This window comes from Oryctolagus cuniculus, chromosome 4 (genome assembly GCF_051225735.1).
Source record: "Oryctolagus cuniculus isolate XC-2025 breed Fujian yellow rabbit chromosome 4, ASM5122573v1, whole genome shotgun sequence".
Lineage (NCBI taxonomy): Eukaryota > Metazoa > Chordata > Mammalia > Lagomorpha > Leporidae > Oryctolagus > Oryctolagus cuniculus.
In genome coordinates, this window is record NC_142870.1 from 168,928,646 (window position 1) to 168,947,638 (window position 18,993).

At 52.3% G+C, this 18,993-nt stretch overlaps 1 protein-coding gene and 1 long non-coding RNA gene across 6 annotated transcripts in view; one reads left to right on the forward strand and one right to left on the reverse strand.

Annotated features, from left to right (window-relative positions):
- Nucleotides 1–18,993, forward strand: part of CMTM8 (CKLF like MARVEL transmembrane domain containing 8) — a 91,516-nt gene that overhangs the window by 47,938 nt on the left and 24,585 nt on the right. The window contains exon 2 of one of the 5 annotated variants that reach the window (XM_089331244.1): nucleotides 12,907–13,026. The exons of 2 other annotated variants lie outside the window; for them this stretch is intronic. In XM_089331244.1, the coding sequence (XP_089187370.1) occupies nucleotides 12,955–13,026 (72 nt within the window). In that variant the 5' untranslated portion in view covers nucleotides 12,907–12,954. Of the gene's footprint in view, nucleotides 1–12,906; nucleotides 13,027–16,486; nucleotides 16,670–18,993 lie in introns of those variants that run through there. 2 more of the 5 variants (XM_089331245.1, XM_089331246.1) reach the window with 2 other exon arrangements.
- LOC149127210 (uncharacterized) lies at nucleotides 15,219–18,980 on the reverse strand. The gene is made up of 2 exons (XR_016232930.1): nucleotides 18,773–18,980; nucleotides 15,219–15,545 (listed from the first exon to the last, which is right to left on the reverse strand). It is a non-coding gene; the product is annotated as an uncharacterized LOC149127210 (long non-coding RNA).

The following is an 18,993-nucleotide window of genomic DNA, read 5'->3' on the forward strand; positions in this document are numbered from 1 at the left end:
TGGTGATGGTGGTGGTGATGGTGATGATGGTGGTGGTGATGATGGTGATGACGGTGATGACGGTGATGGTGGTGATGATGGTGATGGTGGTGATGATGGTGATGGTGATGATGATGATGGGAAGGGAAGACTACAGAAGAGGTTGTGTGTGGTGATGGTGGTGATGGTGATGATGGTGGTGGTGGTGATGGTGGTGGTGATGGTGATGGTGGTGATGATGGTGATGGTGATGATGGGAAGGGAAGACTACAGAAGAGGTTGTGTGTGGTGACGGTGATGATGGTGATGGTGGTGATGGTGGTGATGGTGGTGGTGATGGTGGTGCTGATGCTTGACCTACCCGGTAGAGGGCAGCAGAGCCATCCACCGAAATGTCCACATTTTTGTTGTTTAAATAAGCCAGGGTGACGATACCTTTTCAGCCCGCTCCCGACACGCGTGTTCTCGAAAGATGGCTGCTTTTCCGCAGGGTTGGTGATCCGGCCACTGCACAGAGCTGATGACTTAGGTGGACGGCCCTCCAGATCTGAGCAGGCTCAGCGTCTCCTCACCTTGACTGTACAGTCCAGACCAGGCTGTTCTCTCCAGTGACCCCGCGTGTGTGCCTGCCCCCGCCTTGTGGGGCTGGGGCTGGGGGTCGCCCACCCAGACCGTGTGGTAGGGGTGTCAGCCCTGTCTCCTGGCCACTGCTGCACCTGTTTCAAGTCCCGGCAGTGTCACCACAGTGTCTTGTGCAGAAACGTTGATGGCACAAGCTAACAATTTCTTCTATTGTTCACCAGCTTTAGCTGGAGGAGCATGTAATTACCAGCTTGTGGTAGTTAAGGAAAAATAAACTTCTTAAACTTAGAGGGCTTTGGCAGTTTAAAATAAAGGCTTGTGTGGGGAAAGTCAGGTCTGTGTGTGGGAAGCATTTGCGGAAAGAGTTGGATACTAATTTAAGTTCTCGGAGGGTTGGTTTGGAGGGAGCCCTGGATCTGAGTAACATTTTACAACTGGGAGGTGGGCGCAGGGGGGCTGGTTTCTGCTCTCTGCTCTCTGGGACGTCTCAAGGTCATTGGCATTGTTCATGGCTCGTAGAATTCCAATTCCACTCTGCATCTCCTAACTTAATTTTTTCTTAACTCAATCTGAAAGGCAGAGTTAGAGAGAGGAAGATCTTTCTTCTGGTTCACTCCCCAAAATGTCTGCAATGGCAGGGGCTAGACCAGGCTGAAAGCAGGAGCCAGGAATTTCTTCCAGGTCTCCTACGTGGGTGCAGGGGCCCAAGGATTTGGGCACACTGGCAGGGAGATCAGAAGCGGGGCACTGGGCCTGGTGCTGTGGCATAGTAGGCTAAGCCTCCACCTACGGCACCTGCATCCCATATGGGCACCAGTTCATGTCCCAGCTGCTCCTCTTCCAATCCAGCTCTCTGCTATGGCCTGGGAAAGCAGTGGAGGATGGCCCAAGTGCTTGGGCCTCTGTACCTGCGTGGGAGACCCGGATGAAGCTCCTGGCTCCAGGCTTCAGATTGGTTCAGCACCAGCCATTGCAGCTATTTGGGGAGTGAAACAGCAGGTGAAAGACCTTTCTCTCTGTCTCTCCCTCTCTCTGACTGTAACCATCCCTCTCAAATAAATAAAATGGAAAAATAAAAGGAGTGTCCAGGACTTGAACCAGCACCCTGATATGGGATGCCAGTGTCGCAAGCAGTGACTTAACCCCACGCACCACACCGCCTGTCCTCGACTGAAATGTTTTTATACATATTTGGAAATCTAAGATGCAGAGATGCGTTAAACACAGGTGACTTTGTTTGCTTTGAAACCTTTCAGAAAGTAGACTCTTGGGGTCTTTGCAGGGCGACCCTGGCCAGCTGCCTTCCTTGTATCCCTCTTCTGCTTGTCAGCTTAGAACAACCTTGACCTCGTTTCCCTACGCTGTCCTAGCATCCAGCCCCTCGTCAGGTTGTCGCTTTAAATCCCCCGTGGGATCACACCTGCAGGATCCTGCTGCATTTTCCCGCGCTCCCTCCGTGGGCCTGGAGCTGGAGCCCTCTTGTCCCAGTGTGAAGAGAGAGAATGTCAAAGGCACTGTTTGGCAGTGGGAGTGCCTCTTCGTTTTGGAGAGTGGAGAAGAAAGCACTGATCTGAATCAGTGAAGGTGCTGGCTTAGGTTGCCCTGTGTTTTGTAAACCTGTTGGAGTGCTGTGGGTCAACCGTGGGAGTGCAGGGCTTCAGCCTCTCTCCTTGCCAGAGAGCAGCTGCTGCTATTTTTTTTTTTTTTTAAAGATTTATTTATTTGAGAGACAGAGTTACAGAGGGAGAGAGACAAAGGTCTTCCATCTGCTGGTTCACTCCCCAAATGGCTGCGAAGGTTGGAGCTGGACCTATCTGAAGCCAGGAGCCAGGAGCTTCTTCCGGGTCTCCCATGCGGGTGCAGGGGCTCAAGCTCTTGGGCCATCCTCCACTGCTTTCCTACGCCATAGCAGAGAGCTGGACTGGAAGTGGAGCACCTGGGACTTGAACTGGTGCCCATATGGGATGTCGGCGCTGCAGGCAGAGGCTTACCCACTATGCCACAGCTCAGGGCCTGGAGATCAGCTTCTGTTTTATAAGGTTATTGATTGGGGGGGGTGGCATGATAAAGAGTCATTTTCCGGAACAATTGGGGGCGGACGTTCGGCACAGCAGTTGAGACGTCCCATGTTGGAGTGCCTGATTCCAGTCCAGCTCTGCCTCTGCTCCAGCTTCCTGCTACTGCAGACCTCGGGAGACAGCAGGTGCCAGCTGAAGGGACTTGGTCCAAGCTGCCCATGTGGCAGACGCAGGTGGAGCTCCTGGCTCCTGACTGGCCTAGCCCAGCCCTGGCTGTGCAGGCATTTGGGGAGTGAGCCAGCCTATGTATGGAAGAGTCTCTCTCTGTCTCTCTTTCTTTCTCTCTACCTTTCAAATGGAGTGAACAGACATTAATAAAACTTTTAGGAAAAGAAAAATAATTCACCCAAAACTTGGATAAAGGCAAAACAAGAAGAAGGTTCCTTGGTGCCCTTTCGGTACCCACTAGAACATTTTCTCACGGATCCACTGGGGGGATCTGATATTCCTAAAGAAGAGGCCAGCAGATTTCTCTGGAGTGTCAGAGAGTAAATATGTTGGGATTTTTTTATTTGTTTGTTTTCAGATTTACATATTTAATTGAAAGAGCTACAGAGAGAGAAGGAGAGACATAGTAAGACATCTTCCTTCCGTTGGTTCACTCTCCCAGACGGCTGCAACGGCTGGAGCTGGGCCAGGCTGAGGCAAGGAGCTTCTTCCGGGTCTCCCACGTGGGTGCAGGGGCCCAAGGACTTGGGCCATCCTCCACCGCTTTCCCAGGTGCATTAGCAGGGAGCTGGATCAGAAGTGGAGCAGCTGGGACTCGAACCAGCGCCCATATGGGATGCCGGTGTTGTAGGCTTAACCCGCTGTGCCACAATGCTGGCTACCAATGTTTTAGGCTTTATGTATGTGGATTTTGTATCATTTGCTTGTTTCGTGGTAGGAAATCCTTCTTTCATTTTTTTCCCAGCCATTTAAAAACACAAAAGTCCACTTGTGGACCCTGTGGAGATGCAGATGACTCTCAGGGAGGGAGGACCCCGCTGGGGCGGCGCGGGGCACTGAGCAGTTCTGCACTAACCTCCAGTCTGAACCCAGCACTCATTTCCTCTGGCCTGGGTTCTGTGCCCTCCCGTGAGCCAGCTGTGTCCTGTCAACCTCCGTCCGTTTGTTTTTAAAACTAAGAACAGGACACTTCAATAAGTCATTCAGTCAGAGGTGAAAGGGTCATGCCTCATTGTTGTACCCGGGGCAGTGGGTGCAGGCAGTGGTCAGGTGCAGGGTGGCGCTGTCTGCCCTCCGTCGCTGCTCAGTCACGGTGCAGGTGCCTCTCGCAGGCCCCTGCTGTTCCCTGTGCCGAGGATCGCTTTGTTCCGAGAGCAGAAGTCCGAGAGCAAAGATTTCCTTGGCTAAAGGAGGATGAGATGAAGGAAGCCTGGGGCTGGTGCTGTGGCAGAGCGAGTAAAGCCTCCACCTGCAGGGCCAGCATCCCACATGGCCGCCGGTTCAAGTCCCGGCTGCTCCACTTCCAGTGCAGCTCCCTGCTAATGCGCCTGGGAGAGCAGCAGACATGGCCCAACTGCTTAGGCCCCAGCACCCACGTGGGTGACCTGGAAGAAGATCCTGGCTCCTGGCTTCGGATCAGCCCCGGTTCTAGCCATTGAAGCCATTTGGGGAGAGAACCAGTGGATGGAAGACCTCTCTCTCTCTCTCTCTCTCTCTCTCTGCCTGTCTAACTTTGCCTTTCAAATCAATGTCAATCAATCTTTGAAAGAAAAGAGAGGCCCTTTTGAATGTACAAGCTCACTCGTGGGTGTTTGAGATTGCCTGTGCCCTCCCAGCCCAGAAAAGAGGCCACAGCACATGGCATAGGCTTCGGTCCTTAACCTCTCCGGGGCTGGCGGGGGCCGTGTCAGGGATCTGTGGACAGATTCCCACGTTCTGCCCATAACCTCGGGGTCTTTTGAGACCCCGACATGAAGAGAGTGACGTGGAAGCCCAGGACACTTGGATGCTAACCTTGGCCTGGTCCCAGGGTGACATGCCCAGCGGCTTCATTTCATTAAGGCGTTTTCTTCCGGTACCTCCGACTGTTCCAACAATTGCAGGCCCCCGTGGGCCGCTCGCCCTGTTTTCAGCCCAGTGTGTCCGATCTCCGTCCCAGACGTCTTGGGCCCTGGATGAATTTAGGGTGTCAGTAGGTTAGGTTTGTACGGTTCTGAGTGGCTGCCGGGCGCGTTCCCGGGCAGCGCGCGCCTCTGCGGGTAAGCTCTCAGGGTATTCTCTCGAGAGCCATTGTGCTAACACGCTGTAAAGACTGCTTTAATGCTCTGCTTGGAATTCACTGAGTGTGTGCATAAATCTTCAAGCCCGTTACATCGCGAGAAGTTTCTAGGGTTTTCGCGGGCTCTGATGCGTCACAGCTTGTAATGTCTGCTCTTTGTTAAAGTGACGACACAATCAAAATATGTTGGATGAGAGGCAGGTGAGTTTGTTTTTTTTTTTTCTTATTTTTATCTTTGGCTTCCCTACACTGAAAGTAACTCAGGTCACTTAATTATTTTTCAAAATAATTTTTTAAAATATTATTTATTCGAGAGGCAGAGACACAAGGAGTCCCACTCCCATCCGCTGGTTCACCTCTCAGATGCCTGCAGTGGCTGGGCTGGGCTGGGCTGGGGCCATGGCCTGGGGCGAGGAACTCAATCCAGGTCTCTCACTCAGGTATCAGGGCCCTAATCAGGTGAGCCATCCCTCCGGCCTCCCAGCCTCTGCCTTAGCCAGAGGTGGAGTTAGGGGTTGGAGCTGGGAATTGAACCCAGGCCCTCAGGGTGGGAAGTGCCCATTCCCAGTTACTTATCTCCAGTAGGAGATAGAAAGTAATATTTGGTGCTTAAACCTATTTTGCCTGAGTGATGCTTTTCCGCAACATTCGGGCTTGGTTACATATTCATAGCAACAGGTATAAGCCTAGCTCTCCCCTCCAATTTTAGTTTGAAAAGTTCAGATCTATAGGAAATCTGAAAACTGTATTTAAAAAGCAACACAGACCCCCTCTCTAACTTTGCTAGTTAATATTCTGCCAGATTTGCTTCGTCTCCCTGTGTATCTGTGTGTTGCTTTAACTTCCTTTTTGTTTCCATTCAAACACTGGGAAGTGGCAGACATGACATTTGTTCCCTGTTTCAGTATGTGTCTCCCAAGAACAGAGACTGTCTTAAGTAGTTGCAGTATCTTCATCACAGAACTTAGGGGCGGGTGTTTGGCAGATACCTACATCCTGCAGCCTGAGCCCTGGCTCCGCCCCTCGCGCCAGCTTCCTGCACTGCACCCTGGGGGGCCTCAGACTCAAGGACTTGGGCCCCTGCCCACCTAGGTGGGAAACTGGCTTCAGTCGGGCCGGCCCAGCCTGGGTGTTGCAGGCATTTGAGGAGTGAACAGGCAGGTGGTCGGTGTCTGTATTGATCTGTTTCTCTGCCTTGAGAGAGAGAGAGAGAGAGAGAGAGAGAGAGAGAATGTGCCGTATCTTTAAAAAACAAAGGACATAGGCTCCGATGCAGTAAAACATAATGCCGCCTCTACTCTCATTTCCTAAATTGTCCTGATTATGTCCTCTTCCTCAGCGGAGGATCGGTCTGCTTCTCTGGTTGCTGTGTCTCTTCGGAGATCTGGGGTCTGGAAGAGCCCCCCCCCCCCCCCGCCTTTTATTTCTTGTGGTGTTGGACAAGAATCCGGGCGAGTGGGCTTCCAGAAACTCCACGGCCTGGCTCCTCTGCCTCCTCATGATGAAATTTAGGGTGAAGCTGTGTGTGCCTGGCTGGGATCACCTTAGGGGCCCCTAGCGCCGGCTGGCCCTGCAGTTGGCTTTGCTGAACTTGGACGTGGGGATACAGAGACACCTGCCAGACCTCGTGAACTGGACCCTTTCCCTGGTGGACGTTCATGGGGGTGGGGGCAGGGGCATCCTGTCCTGAGGCTGTGTGAGTGAATTTTTCCCCAGCAGCCTGCCCCCCACTGATGGTGGCGCAAACCCGTGTTCTTCCCGGCTTCGTTCTCTTCATTGCCGGAGGCGGCACCGGGAAGGGAAGCCGGCGGAGGAGGTAGAGCCGGCTCCCTGGCTCCTTGTTTATATAGTTACAAGGAGGGAGTGACGGGAGGCCTTGGTATTTTCTAGATTGTTATAGTCCATCCCTGGGAACACCAGCAGCTCGGTTGTCTGCCAGGCAAATATTTGTCCCGAGGCAGTAGCGTACAATGGTCATTGAAGGCCTGGGCGAGCTTATTAAAATGCCTGGCGTTTGCCCCGGTGACACACACAAGGTGAACGGGCCGGAATGTTGGAGCTGGGTGGCGTGTGGGTTTCTCGCCTTGGAGTTAACGGTGCGGGATGGGACTGGCCGGAGGGACGGCCAGCGGTGGAACCTTGTGGATTGAAGGGCTGGGGAGGACAGTTTTGTCTTTCCCCAGCGGGTGGTGAGCCCAGCATTCGTTGGGGAGCAGGGGAGGAGAGCCACCTCTCCAAGGAGGAAACCTGCTGCCAGGGAGAATGCTCGTGAGTGGCTTTAGGTACAGGACGAAGTAATGCAGTCGCCTCAACCGTTGAAGCCATACCTTCCCATAGCCCCGTCCTTTAGGGCACTGGGTCTCAGCCAGGGTGCACTTCTGTCCCACAGGGAACGTGTGGTGATTCAGGAGGTATTTTTTTTAATTGTCACAGCTGGGAAGGTGCTGTTGGCCTCTCCAGATTGCTGCTAAAATACCCAACGTGGGGCCGGTGCTGTGATGTAGCCAGTAAAGCCATCGTCCGTGGTGCCGGCATCCCATAATGGGCACCAGTTCGAGTCCCGGCTGCTCCACTTCCCATCTAGCTCTCTGCTATGGCCTGGGAAAGCAGTAGAGGATGGCCCAGATGCTTGGGCCCCTGCACCCATATAGGAGGCCAGGAGGAAGCTCCTGGCTTCTGGTTTCAGATCAGCCCAGTTGCAGCCATTTGGGGGAGTGAACCAGCGGATAGAAGACCTCTCTCTCTGCCTCTGCTTCTGCGTCTCCCTAACTCTGCCTTTGAAATAAATAATTTTTTTTTTAAATCCAATGGATAGGGCCGCCCATCTGCTCCCCACCCAGACAAGAGAGAGATTACCTACGGAATTTCACAGTGCTTTTTAGGGTTGCAAGCACTTTGCTTTACGGGATAGTAAAGTTCTCCAGTTGATGAGTATTTGCATTGTGGAAGGCACAAGGCATCGTAAGAAAACTAAGTTGCAAACTCTGCCTTCAGAACTCACCATTTCATTGGGAAAACAGACCCGTAGATGTTCACAAATACGGTACGTGCATGTCCATGGTCTTCTGTCTGGGAGAGGCTGCAGACAGAAGCTTCGCCGGGCCGGGCTCACAGGCCCAGCACGCGCCGCCGAGCCAGGAGGCGTGGAGCCCCGTTCCAGCTCCCCCTGCGTCGTCACTGGCAGCGTATTCAGGGAGCAAACGTAAATCTCTGGTTAGGTGTGGGTTTTTAAAAGTAAAATGTATATTATTGACTTTGTAGGCATCTTGCACAATTCTCTTGTGTAAATTATTTCTAGCTCTTACTCCAATTGGTCCACTGCTGTTAAAGTCAGTTTATATCACCATAGTGCCATCCATCCTGTGGCTCCTTGGGGGTGTGCACTGTGCATTTATTTATTTTTTTTTAAAAAAGATCTTATTTGAACTAATGGAGTTTATGGATTCAAAAGGCTTCCATAGCCTAGGCAGCCCATGTCAAGAGCCTCGGGTGATCACTGACGTCACACATAAGAGTGTTAATTGTTAAATCAACACCAGGAGGCACTGTGCACGAACTTCCCATGCGGGACCACTGTCCTCAAGGAGTTGTAGTACAGCTATGTCTAAGTGCTTCCAAAAGATGCATCATTCTTGGGTGCCTCGTTAAAGTTAATTAAGCTTCTGAAAAAAAAGAAAAGTGAAATTAACTTCAAGATGACTTTTCAACAGCCCTTGTCCTGACTGTTGAGGGATAGTTTTTGTTTTGCTTTTTGTCTTTTTTACCGTGCAAATTGTTGGACTCTTTACTTAGTATAGAGTTGGTCTTCTGTGTATAAAGTTAGTAAAAAAATGGATCTTAGTGGAGAATGGGACTGGGAATGGGAGAGGGAGGAGGAGGTGGGATGAGAGTGTGGGTGGGAGGGTGGGTATGGTGGGAAGAATCACTGCATTCCTAAAGTTGTACTTATTAAATGCATGAAGTCTGTATTCCTTAAATAAAAGATTCCTTTGGGGGAAAATAAATTTTTTAAAAAAATCTTATTTGAAAGGCAGAGTTACAGAGAGAAAGGGAGGGACAGAGAGGGGGTTAGAGAGAGAGAGAGAAACCTTACAACTGTGGGTTCATTTCCCAAATGGCCACAGTGTCCAGAGCTGGGCCAGGCCGAAGCCAGGAGCCTGGAACTTCATCTGGGTCTCCCACATGGGTGGCAGGGACCCAAGCACTCAGCCATCTCCGGCTGTTTTCCCAGGCAGGTTAGCAGGGAGCGGGATTGGAAGTGGAGTAGCCGGGACTTGAACTGGCGCTTATATGGCCCTCAGAGACTTCTGGGGCTGTGGCAGGACCAACTGCTAGGCGTTTAAGCAGGGGAGGGCTTCAGCAGACTGGAGCAGAACCGGTCGCCTCTCCTGCCGCTGTGCCCACAGTGTCCAGAACACAGAGCACCTACTAGTCCCAGTTTTCCTCCACGCTGGCCCAGCAAGAGCCTCCGCTGCCACCAAGCCTCTGGTCCCCCGGGGTCCAGAGTGGACGTTCAGATCCTGTGCTGGTTTCCTGCAGACGCTTGGTGATTTCCCAAGCCACCGCAGAGAATGGGGGCTTTGTGCTGGGGAGGTGCCCCACACCGTGGACATCCCGAGTTTGTGATGGGAGTGTGTGTTTGCGCCCTGCCCCCGGGCATCCCGAAGACCGTGGTCAGTCACACTTGACCTTCGTCATCAGCCCTGCTTTCTCATTTAAGAGATTCCCATGGTCTTTATTTTCCCAGCTCAGTCCTGACAAGAGAAAAGAGGAAGCAACCCGAGGACATCTCAAAATGAGACTGAGTGACAGCGCAGTAGGAAGTCCATCCACTCCGAATTTTTATTGTGCTCGGAGAAGTCGCATGTGGGGGAGTTGTGGATGGACCCGAAATTTGTGTGAAGTCGTTTTCAACAAATCAGGTTTCTCAAGGCTAACCAATGGCTTTGAGAGCCGCACTGCTCTTCCGTGGGGGTGGCGGTGGGAGTGTGCTATGTGGGAAGACGTCCCCATTCACGTTGGGCTGAGGCCGTGGGAGAGCAGAGGGATTTTGCTGGCACTGCCGGGCTGCAGCTGGAATATACCGTCCAGCTGTGTTCCTGCTCCAAGAAGAAACGCAGCTGGGCTGCAGGTGGGCTGTCGAAAGCTCCCGTGCTGGGGCCGCTGTTGTGGTGCAGCGGGTGGAGCCATGGCTGGAGACTGCAGCGTCCCGTATCGGAGTGCTGGCTGCTCTGCTTCCGGCTTCCTTCCAGTGCACCTGGGAGGCAGCAGCAGGTGTCCCAGGTACTGCCACCCATGTGGGATACCAGCATGCAAGTCCTGGCTCCCGGCTTCAGCCTGGCCCAGGCCTGGCTATTGTGGCCATTTGGGGAGTGAACCAGCGGATAGATCTGTCTCTCTGTCTCTCCCTCTCTCTGTCTCCCTCTTTTACTCTGCCTTTCAAATAAATAAAAATCCTAAAACAAAAAACAAAAAGCAACAACAACTTCCCACCCAGTAAATGACATCCTAATAGGGGTCTTGCCGTTGCCAATGAGGAGTGCCACGGGAAGAGCCAAGTTCATCTGTGTGTGCAGGGTGCCCCTAGCAACCTGGGCACTTCTCTGCTGCCAGCTGTGGGCACAGGCGCCGGCAGGTGGTGGCAGGTGCACCTCTCAATCTCTAAGGAACCTGTTTAGGAGATAGTCTGACTTTGTGTCTGGGGATTGGTTTGCATTTTTCTTTTAAACACGTGTGAAGGATTATACAAAATTCGGGAAGAAATACACCAATCTGGAAATACAGACAGTTGGGGGAAAGAGTTTTTAAATACCAATGCTATTATAACAATCATTGTAGCTTTTCAGTCTGGATATTTATAATGTATCTGCTTAATGGTTGAGCTTTATAAAACTTTGGAGAAACGAGTGAATGAACGGACAATACGTTCCTGATACAAAGGGGTGCTGCTGTGGTGTGGGTTACCCTTGTCCACAACAACACAGATGGGTTTCGGGCACGCTGTTGAATCAGAGAAGCCACACACCAGGGAGCGTAGGCTGTACCAGGGTCGGCAAACGGGCCTTAGACGCAGCAGCTGGCCCCTGCACGTTCCTCTGTGGCCTGGGAGCTAAGAATGCCGTCTGCATTTCTGAGTGGCTGGGGGGTTTGAAATCTCTCGCTCTGTAGAGATGCTGTGAATTTAAGGTTTGAGGGCCACCCGGTGTTGGAGTTTTCCTGGCACACGGCCGTTCGCCTGTGCCCTCTGCTGCCAGGGCAGAGGGGAACAGTGACAGCGGTGCTGGGCCCTGCACGGGAATGGCGTGGTCGCCTCTGGACCGTGCCAGTCCATTCACGGGAACTGCTGGGGGTGCAGGGAACAGCTGAGCGGGGGAGGGCTGGGTTGTAAAGGGCACGAGGGAACGGGGCTGGGCGAGGGCACGTTTTCTGTTTTGACTGTGTGGGTTACGTGGATGCCCACATTGGTCAAAACCCTTAAAGCTGCATTTTACATGAGGGCTACTTATGTTTGTAACTCATCCTTCCATCAAGTTGTGGGGCGGCGGGATGGAGCCCAGATAATTCCCCCATGCTGACTCAGTGTGGCAGATTCCGAATGCACCCCGCGTCATCCCGATCTATAAACGTCTTCTGTGATTGTGATGTTGAAGGTGAAAATAATGGTTTGAATGATTTAATTTTATTTGAAAGGCAGAGAAAGAGAACCATCTACTGTGTCGCTTACCCCAATGCCTGCAACGGCCAGAGCTGGGCCAGGCCAAAGCAGGGGCCTGGAATTCAGACCGGGTCTCCCACATGGGTGGCAGAGACCCAGGTACCCAAGTTGTCACCTGCTGCCTCCCAGGGTGTGCATTAGCAGGAAGCTGGACTCCAGGCAGAGGAGCCGGGGCTCATACCAGGCACTGTCACGTAAGATGTGTCAGACATGTGCCCCTGAAGGTATTTTCTCAAGGGGTCTTTGCAGATTTGTGGAAAATGTGAATTAGGAAAAACGTATGCATGGATTTAAAAGAAAATGCGCCAAAATAAACTTATCTTTGAATTCCCTTTTCCACGAACTATTTGGAGTACACTCGTATGTTCCTTCCTGGGCCAGTTCTGCTTGAAGGAAGTCTGTCACCTCGGTCAGGGTGACGCTGTCAAAGTCGGCTCCCCAAATGCCGCTGTGCAGCTGTCCCGCACGACACTTGAGGGCTACAGCCCGGTTTTTCTTTTGGTGAAGAGCAGTCAGGAGCAGCACCAACCCTGGCTGTTGAGCCCCTCGGAGCAGGTGCACCCCTGCGCAGTCACCTTGCGCCCAGCCTGCCCGCTCACCTCCTGGGTCTAGGTCTCAGCTGCGTATCCCCGGTCCTGCGGTTGAACCCCACTGCCTGCCGTCAGCATCAGAGAGAACCCCACCTTCTAGAGAGCGGCTTCTCCATCCCCACCCAGCCAGGGTCCCCTTCTTTCCAGTATCCCGGTCCTCACCTGTCCTCACTGGCTCACTGGGGACCGTGGTGTAGCATTGTTAAGCCTAAGTGACTGCACTCCCGCGGCAGGAACTCGGTGGTCCCTGTCACCACTGCCCTTGTTACTTTGCACCGCGGGCTGGTCCTGCCTCACGCTGCCTGTGTCTTTAAAACCAGCCTGGGCCGGTGCCGCGGCTCACTAGGCTAATCCTCTGTCTTGCGGCGCCGGCACACCAGGTTCTAGTCCCGGTCGGGGTGCCGGATTCTGTCCCGGTTGCCCCTCTTCCAGGCCAGCTCTCTGCTGTGGCCAGGGAGTGCAGTGGAGGATGGCCCAGGTGCTTGTGCCCTGCACCCCATGGGAGACCAGGAGAAGTACCTGGCTCCTGCCTTTGGATCAGCGCGGTGTGGCGGCCATTGAAGGGTGAACCAATGGCAAAGGAAGACCTTTCTCTCTGTCTCTCTCTCTCACTGTCCACTCTGCCTGTCAAAAAAAAAAAAAACAAAAAACCTGCAGATTTACTAAAGCACTGTCTTTCTTGGGTTTTCCAAGTTGTTTTTTTTTTTTTTTAATATTTATTGATTTATTTGAAAGGCAAAGGGAGAGACAGAGAGATCGTCTACCTGCTGATTCACTCTCCAAATGTCTGCAAGAGCCACGGCTGGGCCAGGCTTCAGCCAGGAGCTGAGTGCCCCAAGAGGGCTCCCTCGACAGGTGAGATTTTAAAGTGCAAGGGGCTGGTGGCTGAGTGGTTTGCAGGAAGGTGAATTTTATTATTGCCTTGGTAGCTCTCTGGACAAGCACAGCACAGTGCCGAGCGATGCTGGCCTTTCCCCTAACGAATTTGACCGTGAATCTTGCTTTCCGTGGAATGTTTCTGAAAACGTGGTTTGAAGCCCGTGATCCTGGAAGCAGTGGCTTATGATGTCAGATGCTAATTCCTCAATGAACTGGGACTCTGGAGTTGACGACTTGTACTTTACTCCTTTTAAAAGAGCCAAATGTTTCTCACTTTTTTTTTTTTTCTGAACTAGATCTATTTTGAGAAACTCTTACCATTCGTAATATAACTAGACAGCTCTGGGAAGTTACAGGACGTTACTGAAATCCAGCATTTAGCTCAGTGCCTCCGTGCACCGCTGCGCTCGCCACGGCCCTTCCACCGGGCAAGCCGATGACTGCGGCCGGCCGTCGTCTTGTGAAAGGACGCCTGTGCCGTCTCAGAGGCTTCCGGGTGCCCAGGCTTTGCACGGAGCCTGAGCCTGGACGGACGGCAGTGTTCCCAGGGTGGCTTAGAAGGGTTGAAGGAGGCCTGCCTTGGTGAGGGGTCTGTGCTGATTGTGCGAGACGGCTGGAGTGTGGCGTGCAACCTTGACCCCGCAGGGAAGCTGGGTGCAGAGGTGCCTTCCCGCTTGTTTTTAGATGGTTGGAGCATGGTGTCCAACCTTGACCCCGCGCCCGCGTCGGCTGAGTGCGCAGGGAAGCTGGGTGCAGATGCGCCTTCCCGCTTGTTTTTAGATGTTTTCCCCGCAGGACAGCAGCGATTCCAGGTGAGGTTCAAGAATTGTTGGACAGGAGTGATGTTGGGGTGAGGGGGACGCAGGCGTACAGACTTGCGTTGAAAGCTGCATTTTTTCAGTAAAGCTTTTAGAACTTGGTTACGCATCAGGAGAACTCCTATTGGCTAAATTTCCATTTTCTTTCCCCCAAGTCATGGACTGTATGAATGTTAGGATTTTTTTTTTAACATGTAAAACGTTCTCTGTTTATAAATATTTCAGGGCCCCGTGCTCAGATCAAATCCTTAACTGTGAGTCCAGATTTAAAAGTCCGTCTGCCAGTCTGATAAAGCATTTTCCCATGATAAGAAGATGCCTTTGTATATAATTATTCCTGAAAATGTAGGGCAAGCCAGTGTTTGAGAATTGAACACTAGACTTACACATTTTTGAAAAAGATTTTTTAAAAATATTTATTAATTTATTGGAAAGTGAGAGTTACACAGAGAGAGAAGGAGAGGCAGAGAGAGAGAGAGAGAGGAGAGAGAGAGAGAGAGAGAGAGAGAGAGAGAGAGAGAGAGAGAGGTCTTCCATCCACTGGTTCACTCCCCAAATGGCTGCAATGGCCAGACCTGGGCAGATCCAAAGCCAGGAGCCAGGAGCTTCTTCCAGGAGGGGCAGGGGCCCAAGCACTTGTGCCATCTTCCTCTGCTTTCCCAGGCACATTAGCAAGGAACTGAATCAAAAGTGGAGCAGCCAGGACTCAAACTGGCGCTCCTACGGAATGGCAGCTTTGCAAGCTGCGGCTTACCCTGCCGCTCCACAGTGCCGGCTCCTAGACTTACATGTCACTTTAGAGGACCTGAATGTTGGGAAATGGATTGGGATTGGAATCTCTTAAGTATGTAACCCTCCGGGGTTTATGCACCCACAGACAGGCAGCAGAGGGGGAGAGCAGAGGGCAGCTGGCGCCAGCCGGTCACTCACCGGCGCTGAGACCTGTCCGAGCGTCTCCTGTGCCTTCCCCCGGGTGACAGCAGTGGCCCCAAGGCCGTACAAGGATTGAGCTTGTTGGTACATGGGAAGGGCTCAGGGCACTGGCTGCTCCCACGAGACCGCTTGGTAAATGTTAGTTTATTTCTTTATGCAGGTGCTTAACGAAGATTAAACAGTGAGTGTGGACAGTTGGGATTGCTCTCCGAAAGTAAATTCTGCGCGTTGGCCTTGCTCCATCTTGCTGGGGATGGAAGATAAACGTATGTGTTGCAGCCAAGTGAATGCTGAGAAGGGGAAAGGAGAGGGCTGTGTTCGGGTTTTATTTTTCGTTCGTGCCGTCTGTGGGCAAGTGAATCGGCCTCACTTTTATGAAGGACAGTTGAACAATAGCCTTCATAATGGAAAACACAGTTTTTTTTTTAAGATTTATTTATTTATTTGAAAGTCAGAGTTACACAGAGAGAGGAGAGGCAGAGAGAGAGAGAGAGAGAGAGAGGGAGGGAGGGAGGGAGGGAGAGAGAGGTCTTCCATCCGCTGGTTCACTCCCCAATTGGCCGCAACGGCTGGAGCTGTGCCGATCTGAAGCCAGGAGCCAGGAGCTTCTTCCAGGTCTCCCACGCTGGTGCAGGGGCCCAAGGACTTGGGCCATCGTCTACTGCTTTCCCAGGCCACAGCAGAGAGCTGGATCGGAAGTGGAGCAGCTGGGTCTTGAACCGGTGCTCATATGGGATGCCGGCGCTGCAGGCGGAGGATTAACCTACTGTGCCACTGCACCAGCCCCGCCATTCACTCTTGAAAGACCTCCTGTATGTGTGGATTTTTAAAAAATTTGTAGTAAAATCAGATGCCTCCTTTGATTTCCTTGTCCGTGAACTTTTTGAAGGACCTGGTGACACCATGGGACGTGCGCCAGGTGGTGCTGTGTGACAGTGTTTGTAGCTCAGCAGACTGAAAACAAAAGCCCCCCCCCTACACACACACACGCACAGGGAGCTGGGGGAGGCGCTGCCTGCCCCGGACGGACGGTGCAGCAGCTTCAGAAGCAGTGAGGAGGCTCCTAGACAAGACTTCGTTAGTTCCTGCGTGAAGTCAGGAAGGCAAGGAGTGGGCAAGTGGGGGCTCAGGCTGGATTTTGGAAAGATACAAGGAACTGGAACTGTGTCTCGGATGGTTCTTGCGTTTCCTACGTATGAGGTTGGTTTGTCTTTGGTGAAGGGTGGTGATTTTCACCCTGGGGACATGCGGTTAGCCATACTGTACCCCTAACTGCAGCAGCTCCGCTTTCTCGTGCTCCGCTCAGTGTAATAGACCAGCGAGGGCAAAGCCACAGAAGGCTGTCGCTCCCCGTCTTCGCGGAGGAACGACACAGGACCCTGCGCTGTTCTTTCGTCTGCTCGGCCCTCCCCGGGTTTGCTGCTGGTTCTTCCCGGGTTGGCTACCGTCCCTTCCACCTCCGTGGAAGGGCGGTTCCCCCTGCCACTTTCCCCACTTCCGCGGGGGAGCGGCACACCGCCGGCCGGCTCTCTCGGGGGCTGCACAGGTGTTCCTTCAGGTAGATGTTCCTGGTGCATGTTGTCTCTCTCCTCCTTTATAGTCCTCTTCCACCAATCCCAACTCGGCTGCCCACACGCCGAGTACGCTGCTCTCCTCCAATCAGGAGCAGGATCAGCTCCTGCAGCTCAGTCAATCAAATTGGCGAGAGGCAGCTGTGTAGAAGCTGTTTCCTCCTCTCCCAGCGCCATATTGTGGGAGAGCAGATGCATAGAATAAGTCTTAATTCGAGTAACTTAGTCTAGTCTGAGTTGCTCCCCACAGAAGGCTGACCCCGTGGCGAGCCGGTGTGGCTGGGAAGGCGTGCAGAGGTCAGGAGCCGTTGGGGGGCGTGCTGGTTTGGCATTTAGGGGTCGCTCGGTAGCATGCAAGCGCGGACCCTGCGTGTTTCCTCATGCAGGCATGCTGTCTTAGGAAGCTTTGGGGAGAAAGTGCGCCAGCAGAAACTTCTTTGAAGCCCAGTGATTTTTTTTTCTCTATCTAAAAATTTAAATTGAACCCGAAGTGGGCCACCCAGCCCCTTGGCAAGCTTGCCTTGTGTGCTGAAATAGGATTTCATTTAGGAGCAATGGAACATATGCCCAGGGTGGTGGTATGGCACAGTGGGTTAAGCTGCTGCTTGTGTTGCTGACACCCGTATCAGTGCCAGTTCAAGTCCTGGCTGCTCTGCTCCGTTCCAGCTCCCTGCCAATGTGCCCAGGAAAGCGGGGAAGGTGGCCCAGGTTCTTGTGGGGAACCGGATGACATCCAGGCTCCTGGCTTCAGCTCTGCCCAGCCCTGGCCACTGTGGCCTTTTGAGAAGTGAACCAACAGATGGAAGATCTTGATAGCCCTCCCTCCCTCCACCCTCTCACCCTGCCTTACCAATAAATAAGTGTTAAAAAAAAAAAAAAGTGCCCTCTGGCCTCAGAGTCAGCCCTTAAGGCACGCGGATCCGGCTGAAAAGCCCATGAGAGTATTTCGGGCATGGGAAGCCAAGACACTCTGGCAAAAAAAAAAAAAAAAAAAAAAAAATGACCTAAATGAAAGATCTCTGTGAGTGAGATCCCAGTGGAAAGAACAGGTCATCAAAGAAGGAGGTACCTTCCTCTGAAGGGAGGAGAGAACTTCCACTTTGATCATGGCCTTGTCTAAATATGATCAGAGTCGGTGAACTCAGGGGGCTTCCATAGCCTTGGCAGCTCATGACAAGAGCCTAGGGTGATTCCTGATGCCATAAACAAGAGTGTCAATTGGTAAAGTCAACAACAGGAGTCACTGTGCACTTACTCCTCATGTAGGATCTCTGTCCTTAATGTGCTCTACATTGAGATTTAATGCTATAACTAGTACTCAAACAGTATTTTACACTTTGTGTTTCTATGTGGGTGCAGACTGTTGAAATCTTTAATATATACTAAACTGATCTTCTGTATATAAAGAGAATTGAAAATGAATCTTGATGTCAATGGAAGAGGAGAGGGAGCGGGAGAGGGGAGGGTTGCGGGTGGGAGGGAAGTTATGGGGGGGAAGCCATTGTACTCCATAAGCTGTACTTTGGAAATTTATATTCATTAAATAAAAGTTTTTTAAAAAAGTGCCCATCCAGAAACTCTGTACGCATGCGCATAGCAGCATTATTCATGCTAGCCAAGCGTAGAACCGCCTCAGGGTTAAGATGCTGCGTCCTGTATTGGAGTGCTTGGGTTCAATACCCGCCCCTGGCTTCTGACCCCAGCTTCCTGCTAGTGCAGACCGTGGGAGGCAGCAGTGATGGCTCGGTGACCGGGTCACCGCCGTCCCCAGGAGAGACCTAGGCTGAGGTCCTGGCTCCTGGCTTCAGCCTGACCCAGGCCTGGCTGTTGCGGCATTTGGGGGGTGAACCAGAGGATGGGAACCCTGTCCATCTCTTTCTCTTACTCTGTCTGCCTCTCCAACGGAAGAACTGTAATACACGGCATGACGTGCAGGGACTCTCACAGTACCATGCTGAATTAAAGAAGCCAGCCACGCAAGGTGACACATCGCGTGATTCCGTTTATATGGAATGTCCAGAATAAGACTGATGCTGACCATGGTTGTGACAGGAGCGGGGGCTCGACCTCTGTGTGGCAAGGGTTCCTTTAGGGTGGTGGGAAACTTCTGAAATTGGGCGATGGTAGCACAACTCTGTGAGTCTGCTAAAAGCCATTTGTTTTTGTAAACTTTAAATGACCCAATCTCCAGTATGCAAAATAGATCTCACTAAAGCTGCTATTAAAAAAATAGGAATTGATTTACGTAAGATGCTTCAGGGTATGCCCAGGTGTCTTCGCTGTTCTTTGTGCTCTTGCTGGACTGGGGGAGTGTACTCCGCTGGGGTGAAGGGGGGGGGCAGGGAGCCCTGGCTGCCTTTATCTTTCAAATCCTAGGTAAACAGAGCCCTGAACACTCACCTGGGAAACAGTAGGGACCTTGTTTGAGCTGCCAGCCATTCCTTCTCCACCCACTCCACAAACCCACTGCACAGCAGGCGCCTTTGTACTCTGGCCACGGTCAGTGACGTTCCTTCCCCAGAGGGTTCCTGTGTGGGAAATTGTCCTGGTCTTCAGCAACCAGTGCTGGTGTCCACTCACGACAGGCTCGGTGTTTACACAGCTCCGCCAGCAGACGGAGT